The following is a 13962-nucleotide window of genomic DNA, read 5'->3' as shown; positions in this document are numbered from 1 at the left end:
AGATAAGTTCTCTTTTGTCTCCGTTTACCTCTACTTTGAACCTCCGTAGTCAGTGAGACAGCGACAAATGGGTCACGGCAAGCGACCAAGATCTGCTGAGAAAGGTTGTTCACCTCCAAGAGCAAAGCAGTCAAAGCTTGAATCTCCCCCACCATCTACTAACAATAACAGCAAAACGGAGCAAGTAAATGTTTCTGCGGTCGAAACATACAACCGCTTCTGGCCTCTGTATGATCAAGGAGAGTTGGAAAAGCTAGCTGATTCAGCGGGGGATGGAAGCCATAGGGAAGCCCTCCTCCCTGACACCTTAATTACCCCTCCGTCACTGAAACGGGAAGCATTAGGGCAAACTGCCCATGATTTAGTACCTGATCAAATACAACTGGTAATCAGGACTTTAAGCTTCATTTTCAAGGAATTGGAGGGGATTTCTTTGTCATTGAACAAACTTTCACGGGCCCTTCTGGCTCATCTACCTTCCTCAACTGAGCTATCTAATTTGCATCAATCTCCAGTGCAGCTTGTAAGTGCCTTAAAGAGACAACTTGATCAGAAATCTCCCCCTAAGGGCCTAAGATGCAGGCTGCCACTGCTCCAAAGGAATAAGCAATCTTTGATTTTTCAACCTAACAAAATATGTTTATCCATTTTTTCCCGTGACGCCCCCAGTCTTAGGTGGAATAACCTGAGGACGGCTAAAGGGTACCTTCGTGATTTGTTAAATATTCCTTTTTTCCAGATAGATCTTATATCTGTAGCACCCCTAAATGCCACGCCCTGGCCAAGGAAATTTATGCTCTCCTTCCAGTCTGCAAGGATCCCACATCTTCTTGCAAGACAAAAAGATCGGCTGGCACCCTGGGAGATTGTAACAACTAGAGTCTTTAAGGACACGAGTGTTAAACCTCTTTTTGCCAACATCTTAACTGACAATGAACGCTTGTTTCCTTCTTCTGTCCCTATAATAACGGGAAAAACACCTAGCCGGGTATCCCCTGTTCCACCTGCGACCCCAAGTGCCCATCTAGTTACATTGAGGAATGATCCAATTGCAAGCGGAGATTGGAATATCCCTGAAGAGAGAAATCTTATCTCCTCTTATGGAAAACTCCCTTCAGAAGAACAGCAGGCTATTCTCGATAGATTGGATCTACTCAAACAAAGACTTCTATCGCAAGGGGACCCCTCTATACCGATGAGAGTGGAGAGCAGGCGCTCCACGTCCCACATGGCGTCTCCATCAAATGCCCTGATAATTTCTCAACCTGTTACCTTGTTACCCCCTACTGATCTGAATCAGCAGTCACCTGTTGACCAACAGCACCATCCTACCGTGGAGGAAGTTGATAAACTCAATACTCCCGTCTTAGATCTTATGCCCAATCAAAATATGGAAGTTGATGACTCCTTTGCCTCAATGCCTGAGCTAGAATCTACCCTGCCTGAAGATCACCAGGAAATGACTATGCATGCACCATCCTCACGTTCATGTCCTTTAACACATCTGCGTGATAATTCCTCTCCATCTGCGCAGCAACTACAAGTGATGGCTGGAACACCTCTTAGCGCTACCCTGGCTAAGACTGATAATTCTGACGGATCTACTAGTGTAGCCCATCAAAGACTTGTTACTACTCACCTCAATGAACAGCATCCGACCTCACCAACTTTGCCTAATTCTTCCTTCCCGGCAAAGCCCTTCCTGCCTGTTAATGTTACCAAATCATCGATACAATTAACACAGAAGAAGACCTTATCCGCACAAACTAAAATTACCGATTTCCTTATGGGTCCTCGTTCTACCTCCAAGAACCCATTAAACAACTCAAAGTGACAATTACCGGGACAGCACAAGGACTCGACATTATCAGTACTTAGCTGGAACATTGCTGGTTGGAGAACCAAAAAATCAGACCCCGAATTCAGGAAGTACATAAATTCATTTAAAATTATTCTGTTCCAAGAAACATGGGATGAGGAAGAGATTACCATAGACGGCTTTGATCTTCTAACACTTCCGGCCTCCCCTTCTTTGAAAGGTGGTCGCCCCAAAGGGGGCCTTTTGATTGGGATTTCACTCCAACTTCGCGCCAAATTCACTCTGGTACGGGCTTCCCCGCCTTTTGCTCTATCTGGACTGATCACAGAAGGGAAGTCCTCATTACTAATTACTAATGTTTATCTCCCCCCCGAAGGCTCAGCGCCTGATCTTGATTGGAGATGGGAATCATTTGAAAATCACCTACTGTCATGTCATACTAAATGCCCTAACTCGTACTCCTTAATTGGGGGAGACTTTAATGCTCGTATTGCCACAAATTGGGACTTACTAACCAAGTCCAAATGGTGGACTTCCCCATGTTTGGACAATTTCGACTTGGAACATGCCAGAATTAGAACTTCAAAGGACAACAGAGTAAACAAAGCAGGAGTGACCCTTTACCAAATGGCCATTCGCCTGAATCTAGTATTTTTGAACGGCACCTTCCCCCCCGATATACCGGGGGAGTTCACACACCTGGGACTAACATCTAACAGTGTTATCGATTACCTCCTGATCTCTGCAAATCTGGCCGTTAATGTACTTTCCTTCCAAGTTGAAAACCAACATTTCAGTGATCACCTCCCAATAGTGACCACTCTGTCATTGTTCCGGTGCCAGAATGACAATAAACACTCAGTCCTTCTGGAAACCTCATCATCGATCAAAATAAGAGGGATCAAATGGTCGGAGGCTGTGGCCCAAAAATACCAGGTTTTCTTCCATAGGGAAATCAACGCCTACTTACCTCAAATAACTACTGATTTACAAGATTCCAATTCGGTTTTGAAACTTTTTAACCTTCTTATAACAAACCTTACCACTTTTTTTACATCACCTCCTCAAAAGGCGAAAGTGGCGCATTGCAGTGCTGGGGCCCCTTGGTTTAACACCTCTTGCAAACAAGCAAGATCCCTTCTTCGTTCCATCTATAATGAATACAAAAACTCTAATGCTCAGGCTCTACCATCTTCCTATTTACAAGCCAAAAGAGCATACAAACAGACTTTAAAGCTGGCCAAACGCGAGTGGTATCAAAAACGTTGGCGAGCCTTGATTGCGGCCTCGAGATCCCGCAGACCACAGGAATTTTGGGCTCTGATAAACAAAAGAGGAAGGAAGTACCCACTGACGATTATCCCTGCGCCCACATGGGAACAATTCTTGAGTAAATATTTCTCCTTGGCAGAGGAATCCAACTCATCCACGGAACTCCGAGCTGACCATCTACCTTTGTGGCCCTCCACTGACCCAGACCTGATAATGGACTTGATATTAGATCTGAAAACGGGCAAAGCCCCCGGGCCGGATCTAGTCCCTGCTGAGGCTATTGTTGCGCAACCGAGGTGGTGGGCTGAAATTCTGGCCAAAGTCTTTGATGCAATTAATTCTACGGGGCTTATCCCTAGGTCATGGAAGGAGGCCGTGATCGTGCCAGTCCATAAAAAGGGTCCCCCTGCTGACCCGGAGAACTATCGGAACATCAGCCTTTTGTCTATCATCGGGAAAATCTATGCAAAATTTTTGCTGTCCAAGCTGTCCCATTGGGCAAACGACTCAAATTTGATTGGCCATGAGCAAGCGGGCTTTAGGAACAATTATTCGACCTCTGACCATATGGTAATCATGTATCATCTTGCCAGAAAATATTCTGCCCCGAGTCGGGGGCGCCTATGTGTCGCTTTTATAGACCTAAAGGCTGCCTTCGACAGTATCCCAAGAAATTGCCTATGGAAGAAATTAGAGAGATGGGGCATAGATAGAAGGCTGTTATGGCTTATAACCCAATTACACCATGGGTCGTCGGCTAGAGTGAGACTCACACCGGCGGGAAACCTATCCAACGAGGTCCCAATAAATAGAGGTGTGCGCCAAGGCTGCATTTTGGCCCCACTCCTCTTCAACCTGTTTATCAGCGATATGAAGCTCTTTCTGAACGAGTCTCAAGCCAACATTCATGCCCCCCGCCTAGCTGATTTTCGCTGCCCTTTGCTCCTATATGCCGACGATGCAGCGATCCTTTCCTACTCTAGAGTTGGTTTATGCAGAGCTCTAAAGATTTTTGCGGCTTATTGCAAACTTAACCATCTGACAATTAATCATGGGAAATCTAAAGTCCTGGTCTTTACCAGGTCTCGGAAAACTTACAGCTGGAAGTTAGATGGAGTCCAATTAGAACAGGTTTTCAAATTTAAATACCTGGGAGTCTTTTTTCATTACAATCTAAGCTGGAAGCCACAGATACAGTATTTACTAAACAAAGGGAAAACAATACTTTATACTCTACTCCAATTTCTTGCGGCCGACGGAGCCTCTCACATCCCTTCTGCATTGAAGGTATACCACGCAAAAGTGGTTTCCACCCTTTGTTATGCTGCCCCGCTCTGGGCCCCAGGGTCCAATTTAACATCACTGGGGACATTGCAGAATCAGTTTCTCCGTCGCCTTCTGAAACTCCCCATGTGTGTGAGCAACGCAGCCATACGTCTGGAGTTAAGGATTGCATCATTGGAGACTGTCATCTGGAAGCGAGTCTTTGGCTATTGGCTGTCCAGCTGGCATAGGCTTCCCGACCATTACCTTTTTCAGTGCCTCTGGCGGGACGTCTTTGTCAATCCGTGGGTAGGGAAAATCCATGCCAAACTTCTGAGCATCGGAATTTCCCCAGCGGACTCCTTAAAGATGAACTTACGCTCAGCCAAAAGCCTTATTGAGCAAAGATTAGCGGACATTGAAAATCAACACAACCTCGCCAGGGGTGGGGGTGTCTGCTCCCCCAGGTATCACGGAATAACCCCACCACTTGGCCTTCCATCATATATGTCATCTCTTTCATCAGTACCACACCGACGTGCATTTATTTGTGCAAGGTTCAATGTCTTTCCATCGAACCTGCTGAACCACAGATTTTCTAAGGGTTTGGTGTCTCCGCTATGTGTGTGTGACGGGGAAACTGTTGAATCTCTTTCACATATAATGTTCAACTGTCCCCTACATAGCGTAGCCAGGGCTAAATTCCTGGGTCCTGCTTTACTGCGCTTGGTTGGCAGGCCTGTTGAGTCACACGCCGCACTGCTTTTGCAGGATACAGATCCTTCTGTAACTCTGCAGGTGGCGAGATTTCTGAATGCGGTTATCTCACACTCAAAAACCACCAAAAAACAACAACAACATCAAAACTAATCGGACTGTTACGATGAGAGTGCATGTCGGAGTTCGTCTTCAGTTTTCCTTTTCTGTGATCTGTCCCTTGGAGCTCTCCTGGCCCCAAGCTGTCACTTGGCTCTGCTCAATGACCCACCCTTGCATCGTGGTGTTCACCTCCTGTTGTCGGATATATGTGTTTTTATGTCCCTGTGTTTTTATGTTTGTACATATTTTATGGGCTAATAGCCGTAAATAAATAAATTGTAATTGGTGATGACTGGGGATTATCAGAAGGAACGAATGGAAAAAGTTGGTCCTTAGGGTACCTGGTCAGGTAGTGGTTCCAGTACTTAGAATGAGATACCTGCACTCTTTGTGCAGCCTGCTTTTATGGCTTTCAGAGTCCACTTCCTTCACCTGAAAATCACAGAATTGTAGATTTGGGGCTCTAATTCACGACCCCGAGTCTTAAGAAACTCGATTTCCAAGGAGGAGCCGAGAGTCTCGTTAAGCCCCATTAAGACCAGCAAGTTGATGAATGCACAAAGTTTTGTGGGCTGGAGTCCATTTCATCAGCTGCATCGTTGGTCTTCAGGGCAGCCACCAAACTTTCTTAGCTGGCTTGTGTTTTCAGTCAACTTTTCCACAGTCTCCAGGGCAGGGCGAAAACGGTGCAGGTTCTCGGGAAGGAGCGCGCCGCGCCGTGGCGAAAGCAAGGCGCTCCGAAAGCTCAGTCTCACCCCCGCTACTCCTGGAGCGGCTTCCCGAAAAGCTTCTGCGCCTGCGCTCACCGCCCCCAGCTTTCACGTGAGGAGGCGCGCGGCCAATCGCCAGCCGCGTCGGCACTCGCGTCAGCCGGCGCGCCGAGGAGAGGGGGAGTTTCCCGGAGAGATTCCATTTGGAACGTTGAGTGTTCGTAAGTTCCATCCGCGGAACGTCGGGGCGCCTCCTCGGGAACCGACGGCTCGCCATGTGGCGGAGCAGCCGCTGCTTGCGGGGGCTGCTGAGGCTGGGGTCTTGGCAAGCCGCGGGAGGAGGAGGAGGAGGAAGCAGCGGGTTGCGTGAGGCTGCTGCGGCGGCGGCTCCCCACGTTCCCTCGCGCGCGGACTCGCTGGGGTTGCGGAGATTCAGCGCGGCGGGCAGCTCGGAGCTGCGGGATGCAGAGGTGGAGCAAGGCTTGCAAGAAGACGGGGCATCCGGGCAAGAGCAGCGCCTTCGCTCCGGTGCCGGAGAGGCCGCGGGTGAGTCTGGTAAGTAGCGCCGAAGCCCCGCTCGGGGTCGCCGTCGCTGCTTGGGTCGGGGCAGGCGGGTGGGCCTTGGACAGCTGTAACCTCCTTGCGCGGTGGCGCAGCGAAAGGCCCCGGGGTTCAGACCCTGCAATCTCCAGGCAGAGCTCGGGAAGGAAACCTTGGAGCGCCGCTGCCTGTTCGTGGGGGCATCGGTGCGTTGGAAGCACGGGTAGTTTTGGCGGTGCAAGTTGCTCTCCTATGATCAAGGGCCAGAACGACTGGCCGTCAGCAGGGGCAACCCTACTAAGCTTTTCGACGTGCGATACGGATGGGTCCTCCTTTCATGGACTTGGGAGGGGACCCGAGGGACATCTAGTCCAACTCCCTGCAGTGCAGGATTTACAGCATGATGCTATTGCCGTAAGAAGAGTTTGTAGAAACTGCAGTGTGGACTTTCTGCTACATCATGGATGGAGAACATGCATGGCCCTCCAGATGCTGTTGAGCTCCAACCCCATCAGCCCCAGCCAGCACAGCCAGTGGTCAGGCCTGATGGGAGTTGTAGTTCGAAAAGAGCTGGAGTGACACTGTTCTAAAGCCTTTGGTATCCACCCTGTTCGTGGAAGTGGTGGCTATGTTCCATTAATACCCCTAGAGACTATGCATATTTAATTTTATTTATAGCAATGCACACACACAAGCTCATTAAAAAAATCAAGATAAATACAGTAAATACGTCAAAGCATGTAATATTTTCAAATGTTCTCTCCATAGCTAGTGCAGGAGAGGCAGCTGGCCAACTGCTTCCATACTTGTGTACAAATAGAGGAGCCATCTCCAACCTGGTGCCCTCCAGATGTTGTGGACCACACCTCCTAAAAGCCCCAGCTAGCAAGGCCAATGACAAGGGATGAGTTCTTCGACTGATTTCACCTCCCACTAGAGAGCAGATCCAAAAGCATCATAGCTCACCAGACTTCGCTTTCAAAGTCCTCCTCTTCGGTGAGCTTTCAGATCCTTGCAAGTTCAGTGCACAGGGGGCGCTGAGTTTTAGCTGATACCCCAAAGGCCACATACCGGTATATTACCAAGACCTGTAGCTTGATCCACACTAGGTTTAGCGCCATTTCATGAAAAGCTGCTTTCCGGCTATGAAACCTCTGTTAGAATAGAAGCAAGTCAACCCAGATTTATTTGAAGGAAAGAGGATATGATGTGTACGTAACCTGCGACATTGGTGTGACAATGGAAGAGAAGGGACTGAGAGCAGGAGTGCAACTTGAGAGGGCAAATTCCATTCCAGAATAAAATTCAAACAATTTGTAATTTAAGCAATCACAAGTTTCAAGGGGTGGCGGGAAAGTTTAAACTGTGAAACAATAGTGTGTCTCTTCCTTACAGCCTAGGGTACTTTTGCCTGCAGGCAATGAGGGATCTCGATTGCTTAGTTTCAGTAGTGAACCGCCAACTGCTCTTGTTGGTAACACACAATACATTGAGCTAAATTGTAAATAAAATCTTTTGGGGATTATTCATTATTTGGGTCACCTCACTGATTACCTCAATTAGTCCCTTCAGAATATTAAGCAGTTAACTCTTTCCAGAGATTTCTACATTTCCCCCCAGGATTTGTTATGCAGTTTGAAAGGATAAGGCTGATGTGCCTGGCTGCTTTTCTCTTCTTCAAATGTGACTCATTTAAAAGTGATATGCAGTAAGAAAAATTGTATTTATGTGGTGTTCCCATGCAGCATTCCCTGTGTTCAGTATCTTGTTTAAACTGGGTCATAGCCACTGTGCGTGTATTTGTGTGTAGTATGAACTCACCATAATTGCATCCAGGCAGAAAACATGCTGGCATGCTAACAATGTACGTTTAGATGAATTGATCCAGCTTAGAAGCAGCATGTGTGAGATGCCACTTGTGAAAGTTTCTCTTACACACTGGTGTCAAATTTAAAAATTGCCACAGAATGGAAATGGGTTGGAGATTATAATTCAGTTTGAGTTTGGCAAACCAAATAGTGGAACGACATATTCCAAAATCCTAGTCCAGAGTTAACAGAGGCACTCTTTGTAAACCATAGGTAAAGGTAAAGGTACCCCTGCCCGTACGGGCCAGTCGTGTCTGACTCTAGGGTTGTGCGCCCATCTCACTTAAGAGGCCGGGGGCCAGCGCTGTCCGCAGACACTTCCGGGTCACGTGGCCAGCGTGACGAAGCTGCTCTGGTGAGCCAGCACCAGCGCCGCACACGGAAACACCATTTACCTTCCCGCTATAAAGCGGTACCTATTTATCTACTTGCACTTAGGGGTGCTTTCGAACTGCTAGGTGGGCAGGAGCTGGGACTGAAAGACGGGAGCTTACCCCTCCGTGGGGATTCGAACCGCTGACCATACGATCGGCAAGTCCTAGGCACTGAGGTTTTACCCACAGCGCCACCCATGTCCCTTTGTAAACCATAGTTTGCAAATAAGGAACTAACCCCAGGAATGCATGCACCCCTTTCCTTCCTGCAATCTTTTTTTCTTTTCCACAGTTTCATTTTTATCATTCTCTTGCCTCTTTCAGATCATGTCTCTTCAGTATTCAGCATTGACTACATGGTATCGCTTCTGAGACAAGAAAATGCCAAGGACATTTGCGTTATTGAGTTGCCTCCAGAACTGAAATACAGCCATTATTTTATAATTGTCAGCGGGACATCTCCCAGGCACCTCCATGCCATGGCTCAGTACCTGGTCAAAATGGTAAGTTAACTGCTCTGCACTCTTCTTAGCTTGGAGAAGCTTATTAACAGGGATGGCTGGGTATATACAAAGTATACTTGCAAGTTTGCCCATTAGGGGAAAAATAGTAGATAATAAAATATAAGGCCCTGAGTATACCAAAGATTTCTGAATTACAAAGGAGATAAATTGGCGTCAACTAAGAGTGGGATTCCAGGAAAAAAGGTGCCCCAACAGGAAATTTGAGGAATATGGGAAAGGCTGGAGGAAAAGGCATGATTTATCCCATAGATGGGGGACCTCTGGCTCACCATGTTGCTGGACTCCAGCTCCTTGCCATTAGTGGCACTAATGTTGCTCTCAAATAGTTACTTTTCAGGGGTAGCAGGGGAATGGGACTCAGCTGACCAGGCAAGAGCTTTTCCTGCCTGCCTTTCCCCACCCTCCAGCCTTCATAAGGGAGCAGTTTCCAGAGGAGGAGCTGGGAGAGGAATAGGACTCTATGCTGGCCACCAGTGAAGAGCTTGTTCCACCCGTCTTTACCTATCCTCCAGCACTCGGAGCTTTCAGTAGGAAGTTGCTACCATGGTCATTCTGTGAATGTGTTTTGATGTAGTCTTCTGCTCAGTTCAGGTCATGGGGGCGGTGAGCGTGTGTGTGAATTCAGCAGTGCTTGTTTTGTTTTTGCTTGCTAACGTTAATATTTTGTGGATTATGAGTGTTGTGTAACGCTTTGCAAATTTTACAACGTGACTTTTTGTGTGGTTGTGCAGTTTAATCTATTTTTTATGTTTTGTTAATAGTGTTTTGTAGAAGGTAGTTGTTTTATTGATTATTTAATGTAATTTATGTTGCAGTTGTGATGTTCTACTATGTTATTATTTATTGTATGTATGCCACTTTGTGACTTGTGAGAGTGAAAAGCAGCACAGAAATATAATAAATGAAATGAAATGGCAGAAACCAAATAACCTAATAAAATAAATGATGATGATACTTATTATTATTGTTAGCCCAGGCACTCTAGGTGGCTTACAGCATATATAAAAACATAGTAAAACATCAAACATTAAAACAATAATTGTGACATAGGTCTCGTTTACTGCCAATGTTGTATGAGGGTGATGTATAGCATACCACACTTGTGAGTGGCAGCAACCATTTAATGGGTTTAATAACTACTGGTCTCTTGCCCATGAACGTGACTTTTTACACTGACTTTGTTTTCTGTTTCAGTACAAGCATTTGAGGACAGACTGGGATCCCCATGTTGTAATTGAAGGGAAAGATAGCGAAGATTGGATTTGCATAGATTTTGGTAAATCATTTTGTTTCTAGTAATGAGGCATCAGACCGGAGCTTGAGAACGTCCTGGGTTTAACTACAAACTATCAAAACACATTTGGATAGAAGTGGCTTCTTGCACCCAAACATACAGTGGTGCATAATTTGTTAACACAGATATTAATATCCTGCTTTCTGACCCTAAAGAAAGCATGTGCCAGTTTGGCGAGTTGTTCTGGCTTGGATTCTAAGCACTTAAATTCTGGTGCTGTAGCAGTGAACTACATTGCAGGATTGTTGTATACTACTCTCTCAACCCAGCTGCCTGTGTGGGGCTGGAAACGTATTCTGGGCTTTTGTAAAGTACTGAGAGCCTGAGCTGCAGTAGTCACCCTTCCAAGCTGCATTGCTACAGATATGCTACATAAGCATGATACCTTCCCCCTGAAGATCAGAAATATATTGGTTTACTTTAATGAGAATTAAAGCATTTAAATCCCTTTTCAGTAGGAGGGAAAAGTCTGTTTCCTGCCCTTACTTAATGGGAAATGAAAGTGGGTGGCTTGATTCAATCTTAAACTATAGTTTGGAACTGTAGAGGAAGAGGAAGTTGTGACAGGCTTTAGGTTCTTGCACTCCCCTCTTCCCATTCCACCAGTCCTTGTCTGTTCATAGACTGAAAGCAGGCTAGTGTTGAGAGCTGGCATGGTCAGGCACCTGCCAAGGGCTCACATGCAGGGGGGCCGTTGACAATAACCTGCTGGATTTGTTCATTACCACCACCACCCAGGTCCATGGGGAGCAGGGATGAGCAAGCAAGTAACTGGGGGAGGAACACCAACAGCTGCCACTTTTGACAAGAAGTTTCATCTTAATTGAAAGCAGTTTAGTCCATAAGCTAAGTAAAATGGTTCTTGAGTTTACATGTAACAGGAAATTGTGATTTGGTTAAGTGGAATCTTTTATATTGCTCTTCTCGTGTGCAAAAGGGGGCAGGGAAAAGGGAGTGCTAACATCAGTTCATCCCCAATTACAGCGAGCCTGTGAGATGCTTAGCTGATGGGTTGATTAGAAGTTTTAGTGGGGGTATGTCCAACTCAAAACACACTTATCTGTAGGAGAACCGTATAGACCAAATTCACTGTTGCTTACTGTGACTCTTCTCATCCTCACAGGTAATATTGTGATCCATTTCATGTTGCCAGAGACACGCGAAATCTATGAACTGGAAAAGCTGTGGACGCTCCGATCTTACGATGATCAGTTGGCACAGATACTGCCAGAATCCTTGCCTGACGATTTCATAATTGGGCTAACTCCTGAACAGCAGTGATTGGTCTCCCAAGTAGGGGAACGAACAGGTCTGCATGAAATATACCGCACAGCTGAGACTTGGGTGTCAGTTCTTGGGAAATGCAGCAGGAAGAGAGGACAGAAGCCTCAATCGGAGACCTTGGTGGCAAACAGAATCATACAGAATACTCCTCAAGTGAATTCGGGGCATATAAAAAATGAAACTTGGTTTATGTATTGCAAAAAGCATATGTTGTGGGTATAAAGCAGAGATTGACTTCTGAGAGCCTAGTCATAATTCCCCACCCCACCCCCGAATCTGGGTTTTCTTACAAGTAGCTGCTGGTGGAACAAAAGTTGGTTGCAGGTAAAGTCTGTCTGAAAGGTATTTTGGTTGGTCTAAAATGGTTTTAGAATTTTATTCATTAACCTGGGCACATGTTGCCTATTGCTATTGGTCAGTTGTAGTCCCAAAACATATGGAGGGCTGAGTTTGCCTATGCCTGCTATAGGTGCTCCTATAACACCAGCTTGGGGGTAATGGTTGGCTGATCCATTTTCCTTTTCCAGAGGTTTATTAAGAGCAAACGAGAGAAGCCACAAGGGCCATTTGGATTTCGGTGCAGACCATCCTAATAGGCCCAGCAGAGTTTAGAAAGCTCAGTAGACCTACTACCATGTAGTCGCCTGTCCGCAACAACAGAACTGCTTTAAGTTGTCCTATTCACCAACCACCACCATCCCATTCAACAGCCACCCAGAGCTGTATGAGTGTCCCACTGTTGTCACACAAACCACAAAAGTGAACCACGTCTAACAGAACTGTCTCAATGTGAATGTTGGAAGTACTACGACATACATACCCAAGTTTAGGGAACTCAAAGGTCAATCCAACTAATTTAGGCAGAAAGGTTGTTGTGTGCTAGATGGCTAGTGGCCCAAGTGTGATGATCCTAGCCCAGGCATCCCCAACCTTCGGCCCTCCAGATGTTTTGGACTACAATTCCCAACATCCCTGACCACTGGTCCTGTTAGCTAGGGATCATGGGAGTTGTAGGCCAAGGGCTGCAGGTTAGGGATGCCTATCCTAGCCAGTATGAGTACAGGCTTTCAGACTAACATAAGGGCTAGTTTCCTCCTCTGCCATCACTTTAAATGGAAACATGGAAAATTCAAGAAAGCATAAATGCTTCTATATTTTGAATATAAGCAGTATATACAATAGGTGAAACAAATTAAAGGTAACTTGGAAGAAAACATTCTAGGATAGTGAATTTAAATTCATGATGAATAAAGGCTTGTTTGAAAGAGCAGACAACCGGTTTTGAGCAATAAAACCTTGCTTCATTTCATCTATGGCAGGAAGGAAGAATGAACTGATCTAACGTCACAAAGTTGCTACAAATACAGCTTAGATTCATTGCTTTCTCTGCACAGAAGAACTAACTTCCAGGCACACTGGTGAAGTCCTCCCTTCTGTTCTAGAAAAATGTGGCAAACATTGATTTCATTAAAACAGTCAAAAGAAATGGTTTTCGAACATAGCTATTACTGCATGTAAGTGAAAAGACTGTCACAAGAAAAAGTGCTCATAAAGCAATTGGAACTTTAAAATGGGAGTTCTTGACAACTAAGGCTTGCACCCAATGTAACCTCTCCTTCCATCTCAGCACTATGATGGCTAGGACTCCCCCCACCCCACCCCACCCCTTGTATTTGCACGCAGAAATATATATTTAGCAATGTGCACCACTGGCATGTAACCCACGGAGGGTTAAAACAACACTTGGAAGTGGTCCTTAGGTAGACACCACTACCCAAGAGTGTGGACCCTTAGACTATAGAGTGTGGACCCTAAAATGGCATTTGTTACCAAGAAGTGATTGGGGTGGGTGGGTGTCATTCTCCATTCTAGCTTTTTAAAGGATCACTAACTCAAAAACCAGTATGCAGCAACATGCAACCATATTGCAATAGTTCTGTCCTCTCATTATTGGTTTGCATGTTTCTGTTCATTAAACATTTGAAATACATTAATTTAATGTTTTGAAATATTTTACTTTGTCATGAGAGAATGGGCCCTGTTCTCTCTCTCCCCCTCTGATTTCTACCATTGGACTGGGGGTTTTGTTTCTCATTTCTACACCATTGCTGCTGTGCAAATTGTCTCTGCATGGGATACTTCACACACCACTTTCAAGGAAGTGCCAGGTGTGCTGTAAATTCTCTTTCAGAGAA

General features: G+C 45.9%; 1 protein-coding gene across 1 annotated transcript; it reads left to right on the top strand.

Moving 5' to 3' along the window:
* The first annotated feature begins 5992 nt into the window (after positions 1 to 5992).
* On the top strand, positions 5993 to 13761 carry MALSU1 (mitochondrial assembly of ribosomal large subunit 1). Its single transcript, XM_083578912.1, has 4 exons — positions 5993 to 6438; positions 8990 to 9168; positions 10384 to 10465; positions 11607 to 13761. The coding sequence occupies exons 1-4, from the start codon at positions 6159 to 6161 to the stop codon at positions 11762 to 11764; spliced, it is 699 nt and encodes a 232-aa protein (XP_083435038.1). The 5' UTR covers positions 5993 to 6158; the 3' UTR covers positions 11765 to 13761.
* The last annotated feature ends 201 nt before the right edge of the window (positions 13762 to 13962 follow it).

Source organism: Podarcis filfolensis (genome assembly GCF_964270895.1).
Source record: "Podarcis filfolensis genome assembly, chromosome: 12".
NCBI classification, from domain to species: Eukaryota; Metazoa; Chordata; class Lepidosauria; order Squamata; family Lacertidae; genus Podarcis; species Podarcis filfolensis.
The sequence above is the reverse complement of the archived record's forward strand: the minus strand, read 5'-3'. Positions and strand labels throughout refer to the sequence as shown.